The following is a 6,584-nucleotide window of genomic DNA, read 5'->3' on the forward strand; positions in this document are numbered from 1 at the left end:
TTGTAAGGAACAGAAATTTTGGGCACTACAAATTTGATGACACCATGGCAACTATAAAGAATGGGGATGTAACTATAGGGCAATTTGTAATCCCAGAATCAAGGGCTAAGGCACGATCAACTAAAAGATTTTATATCATTGATGATATAAATTCTTCTTCAGCAGGCAATCATTCTGGGGTTTTGCCTCTCTCTGTTGAGGCCAAATTGCGAGGTAAAGTTCATCTTATGAAGGTTATAAAAAGGAAGAAATCTGCTGATATGAATTGTACTATGTCGATTAATTTGGCTACCAATGCCGTACAGGATCTGAACTGCAATTGAGGGAGCGAAATGGATTGAGAGATCCGTGTCAAGTGAAGTCATGATCGAGTTACTGAAAACTCTACGAAGTGTTTTCTTGGATAATTTGGCCATGTCATTCCATTTTTTTTTTTTTTTTGATTTATTGAAATTTGTTTCATTTTTTTGCAATCCCTTCTTGGTTCCATTATGCTCACTATTAATTTGAAAATTGCTTTTGCTTTCTTTGACGTCATTATTATTCTCCTTCAAGAATGCTTATTTCAATATTTAATAATCAATATGAGACTCATTTCTTAACATGAGCATGCAATATGATGACTCGTGAAAGCTTTAATATTAAAATTTGATTGCTCGTTTAAATGTTAGTGGATTAAATTGCAAGTTTAAACAATACTAATTATACTAATAAATTTGAGATTGACCAAGCTGTTTTTGGCAATTTCAAATACTATGGATATATTAACAAAATACAAAGAAAAGGTCATCCATCCCATTTAATATTTGAAAATATTTTTATGATTTATTTTTTTTTTTCTGTTTAGCCTGCAGTTCTGGATGGGAAATTCAAATGGCGGATTCCAACTCACAACGTAAATATGTACAAACCTGACTCCTTTTCTAGAATTACGCTTGAGATTCAACTTCTTTTGCAGGTACCATAGCATTCTCTTAATTATTGATGAGATGAATGTTGAAATGCGAAAAAAGAATTACTCGGAAAATAAAAAATTTCTTTAATTCAAAAACCAAACCGAATTTTACACTGTATACATGTTTGACTAAGTTTAGTTTTTTTAATAAGCCAAACATATATACATGTTTGACTATGTTTAAAAGCTACTTTTAAAATACTTCACTTTCCTTAAGCTTTGCCAAACATGCTTTAAGGCCTTGAAAATGAGCACATGAAAACATGAGAAAATCTTTAACAAAGGCACCCAAACCTAATCACTTCCCGTCTCTAGCAATGAAATAAGGAAAAAAATTCTTCCAAATGGCGATTTCTCTAGTAAGGTAAAACAACTTTAGTAAATAATAAAATGGAAAAATTATGGCAACTCAACAAGGCATAGAACCATGATCGTCAATTTTGTAACTTAAAAAAAAATATAAAATAAAAAATCTACTGAAGAAAATCTTGGCCGAATGCAGTGCATTTATTTGGATTTCCTTTGTTCAGAAACCCTTGCACCTGCAATCTTGCAAACTGGTTCATCCGTAGGTTTTAGCAGCTTCAGAGCTGGATGAACTTTAAGGTCCCCCATCACTATCTTCTGGCCGACATCTAACTCGCTCAAATCAACATCAATATAGGGAGGAATAACATCAGGAGGGCAAAGGAACTTAACGGTTCTCTTGATGATGTTCAAATACGACCCTGCAGATTTGTCAAGTGAAATTTGATATCAGACAAAGATGGCATATTTGGTAAGGTGAATTGATTGGTATTCTTCGACTCATCGTTACTCTTGATGGTGAATATGTTAATGATTGTTATTTACACAGAGGAATGGCGTAAATTGCAGACAACCGAGCTCCTAAAGAAGAAATAAATTAAAATTTTGTTTTTATTATATTCATCACTCGTATCAAATACTGCTTAACAAACATGTCCAGACAATACAACGTAAAAAGATCCACATGAAAAGGAATATCCTAGGAAAAAAGGCAAAAGAGGGGTAAAAAAAATATATGTTTAGTAGTACGGCCAAAGAGACAAAAAGGGCAAATATGCAATGTAGTAACTGTTACTATCAAGCCATGATGCATCACCAAGTCTAGAACGCTAAATGAATATTTTGTTCAAATTTTCATACATGTGAGTTCAGAATAAAAGGAAATTCCATTTATTTCATCTTAGATCCACTAACCTAAAAGATTGAGATTCTTAAGTACTCCTCCAAAGTTCTAGCTTACGATTTATTATCATCCTAGTCTCATCAACAAAAACTATGTCATCAGTGTCTATGTATACACGAAGTGAACTTGTCTTAGATACCCGTAAGCTTATATATGACTAAAGCAAAAAAGTATGGAAACAGGGGATGACTTTGATGTTTATAGTATTAGCCTAATAGGATAATGTTGTTTGGACATTTAAATTTTACAGAAATAAGTGTCACTCTTTCCACAGAATTTTGAACTTTTGCAAGTCTTAACTAGTCATATACTAGTATGATAATAAACACGTATCTAGGATAGTTCTTCATTAGTTTTTATTTCTCGCTTTGTGAATCGTGCTGCATGAAAAGGCTTAGAATAGGGGTTGGTTACCATCGTTAACTATAAACGTGTACTATAAAATTTAAACACTTTATGCAAGCCATTTAGCCAAAAACGTCAATATTCCTGCTTTGTTATGGGCACTTTGGAAACACGTTTCTAAAGATATAGAATCCAATTATCAAAAGAGGAATCAAAGTTTTTAAGAGAGAGAGAGACAAAAGCCATGAAGAAATAAGACCCAACAACACCAGTTTACTTGTGTAAATCATAATAAAGAGGACTTCCATTTAAGCAAGCACCACAACAATTTGACATGAATTGACTCACTCAACCTCCTAGAGAGATCCTTGATCTAGTTGGCCAATATTAAAAGATTCACATGAATTTTATGAAACATCCGACTCAAAACCAGGAACCAGAGTAGTAATAATCTTAATTTGTCTAAATTAAAGTGCTGTAGTAGAAGTCTGATAAAGGATGCTAAGATAAGATAACTAATTAGAAAAGTAACTTTTTGAAAAGTATGTCTCTACGTACTTTTTAAACTTAGCCAAACATCCTCATTATGAAGTTGGATGTCGAGTGAATAAGAAAGGAAGCACCTTAAATGATTAGAAGCATTTTATCACTCCAGCAAAACAAGGCAATAGGAGAAGAGATTATATTTCTTTTTCCTACATACCTTTTTTCAACCCAGGAGATATATCATCTCCTCTAAACACAAGGGGAACATCGATTTTTAATAAGGCACTAGATGGAGCTCTTATGAAGGTAATATTAAGCACCGCATCCGTGCCTGCATGTAGATGAAGCTGATACAATCAAGATAGATTAAATTAGTATACAAAACCCCACAATTCTATATGTATATACATTACATAATGTGCTTGAAAGGATTTACATTATAGAAGAAATCTTAATCATCAGAATTTCCTTCAACAGAACTAATTTGGGCCATTTTTCTATTAGCCATTTTGATACAGGGGCATGCTAATCTTTTCTAAATTGCCTCAAATGTAATGAGAGTTTCCATACAAAGATCCTTTTGGTACCTTAGAAAAGTACAGCTATGAATATAATTTTAAATGAATACAAACTAGTTCCCCCTTTAATGGTTCACAATCAATATCATTACTCATACTAATAATCACAAAGTCATCCTTCTGAAGATCACAGTAAAACCAGATTCAAAGCATAACAAGACAATTCTCTGCCGATTTATTATATTATCATCAATTTAAAATGAATTGAACACATGATAATGATGAAACCTTTTTAGGGTAAGCAATAAAAAAGAATTATTGGAAGCAAAGGAAACAAAGTTTTATAGTAAGGATTTCCTGAAGCTATAGTAGAAAAAGTTTGAAACACTTGAAACTTTCCTGATAGCGAAAGGGCAAATGCTTGTGGACACAAGAATCCTAATCTTTCAACTTTAAATATACTGATCAATGTGACAAAAGTTATGCAAATGAAGCAGGAGCTTGCAACTAATTTTATTATGCTGGAGCATATTACCAATACTCTGCAAGTTATTTAAGCATTCTTCTTCCATCTAATAACAGCTCCACCGTACTTCAAGATATTACTACAGACAACAATACACTAGATGGTATTACTCAAGTCCGTAAAGGGATATATATTCTAATTTCATGCTTAGTCTCTAATGTGCAAGTATCCATCACACTTCAAATCTGTGCTTTCCTCTGTAAGCCCCCATATGTAAATTAAAAACCATCAATGGGGGCACTTTTGCTGTGTTAAGAGGTACACAACTCAAATGGGAACCCACAATACCAATAAAAAAGATCATACACATTCATTAAAATAATACATGGACATTAAAATTTGTAGACATACATAAAAGATATTCGTGAATTTAGACAACCATATAAATCAGGCAACGAGGTACATAACTCAAATGGGAACCCGCATTACATGAACAATATCACAACACAAATCCATTATAGAAAACACACTAGCCCATCATCTTCAACAAAGACTATAAAATTAATAAATTCGAACACACAAATAAAATGAATATTCACGAATTTAGACGATCATATAATCATATCCTTTATGCAAAATTGCCACACTATTGAATTAAATTGATGGACAAGACAATAAGTATCAAGTTCTTACCTTTCTCGGCAAGACCCGGACTTTCTCAATGAGCTCATCGGACTGAAACTCAGGCCGGACCTCCAGATTAAAAAGCCTGGAAAGAAAGAAAGATTGGCCCATATGATTCACGAGCTTCTTTATCTGATTAGTTTGTACCGAAATAAGTCGTTTATTGCCGCCGTACTGGCCATCCTCTTGCTCAAAAACAATACTGGGCACGCGGCCGGCTTTACGCTCCTTGGACGAGATATTCTTACCAGAGATAGAGCGTGGAATAGCGTGAATGATCTCATCGTACTTGGGGTCAGGTCTTGGGAGGTTGTCGAGGTAGGTGAGTTGCTGGGTGGGGTCGAAAGTGGGGGTCGGTTCTTCGAGAAGTGCGGCGGTGGAGATGCGACGGAGGTGGTGGTGGAGGTGGGTTTGGTTCAGAAGCGAGCGTCGGATCAGCATTTGGGCTGGAGTTGGCGCCGGGGGGTGGGGGGGAGTTGGGCGGTTTGAGATTAAGCTGTGTGAATGATGGAGAGAGACGAGAGAGAGAGAGAATCTTGGGACAGAGATAGATTGGGCTATGACTTGGTAGTGTGAAACCATTTGCGCCCGATATGAAGTTGGTGTTTTTTAGGAGAGAAATTGACATAAATACTACTAGTTGGGAGTAGAAAAATGTAGCTGTTTGGTAAAGGTTCCATTTTTACATTTCTCTTCACATTCTATCTTTAGTTCTTTTTGTAGACATTTTCTTTATTTCATTTCGCACTTATTAAACAAAAATAAATGTTGTTGGGCTGGCAATAACGATCAAAATGTCCATACATACGAACAAGAGCGGACGCAGATATTTGAAGTTGAGAGGCACAATCAAACTTACAAAAAAATTGTAAAGAAATTTTCATTGAAATTTTTATATCCAAAGAAATATAGCCCATGTAATTTTACATCCAAAAATTTTCATGGGTGTGACTTATTCGGATGTAAAATTTCAAAAAAAATTAATTTCACATCCCATGCAAAATATGTTAATAAAATGATTAAATTATATTGAAAATTTGTATAGCAAAAAATAATAATAATTGAATTTTTTTTAATAAAATACGAGTTATAGGTCTATTTTTAAAAAGCATGTTTGACACAGTTTTAACTATTTTCGATATTTGTTTAGACCATTCGGTATGACTACAATGTAATTTTCGAAATGAGCTTCAAGATGACATAGACGCTTTGTTAATTCAACTAGCATACGATCATCAAAAAATTTTTAAAGGTAGCGTGTTATCGAAATTTTTGAAATAATAGTTTGGAATGACCTACACAAGCTGTAACATTTGTTACGGTTGACCATTTCAAGCACCATTAACAATGTAGAAAACTAGGTTGTGAGCACTTCGAAATGATATTAAGAATACAATATTTCGATTTCATTTAACATCTCATAATGAAATTAAATTGAGACACAAACGTAAAAATTTGAAAAAAAAAAAAAAGTTGGGGGGTCAAGTGAACCCATACACACCCCTGTGTCTGCTCCTGCATACGAACACTTGACGATTAACTACACTATTGGCAACTTTGAGCGAACGTGTACATTAATCATTCATCTGGTGCAATCAAAAAAATCATCTTTGATTTACTTATAGATCTAGCTATTCATCTCCAATTTGATGAAATCAATCACCCACTTCGATTTACTTGTAGATTTAGCACTTTATCCACTATTAGCAATTTAACCAAAAAATATGCCAACATTACGTTGAAAATAATGAATAAATGACATGTAAAATGTATTTTTGAGTATATATGATTCTCTAAGAAAATATTTTAAGATGAGTGATATGCATTGTTGTGCGATGTCAATAGATACGGTAGTCATACTTTTAATTTTAATATCCAGGTTAGCGGTTATTAGTTAAATTGACAAAAAAATTCAAGTAA

The 6,584-nt window shown here is 33.6% G+C and overlaps 1 protein-coding gene across 1 annotated transcript; it reads right to left on the bottom strand.

The window, feature by feature from the left end:
- Positions 1–1,229: 1,229 nt before the first annotated feature.
- Positions 1,230–5,260, bottom strand: LOC111368460 (50S ribosomal protein L25-like). Its single transcript, XM_022989695.1, has 3 exons — positions 4,674–5,260; positions 3,214–3,343; positions 1,230–1,683 (listed from the first exon to the last, which is right to left on the bottom strand). Exons 1-3 carry the CDS (start codon positions 5,244–5,246, stop codon positions 1,463–1,465), a joined length of 924 nt encoding a protein of 307 aa, XP_022845463.1. The 5' UTR covers positions 5,247–5,260; the 3' UTR covers positions 1,230–1,462.
- Between the last annotated feature and the right edge of the window lie 1,324 nt (positions 5,261–6,584).

This window comes from Olea europaea, chromosome 19, assembly GCF_002742605.1.
Source record: "Olea europaea var. sylvestris chromosome 19, O_europaea_v1, whole genome shotgun sequence".
Lineage (NCBI taxonomy): Eukaryota > Viridiplantae > Streptophyta > Magnoliopsida > Lamiales > Oleaceae > Olea > Olea europaea.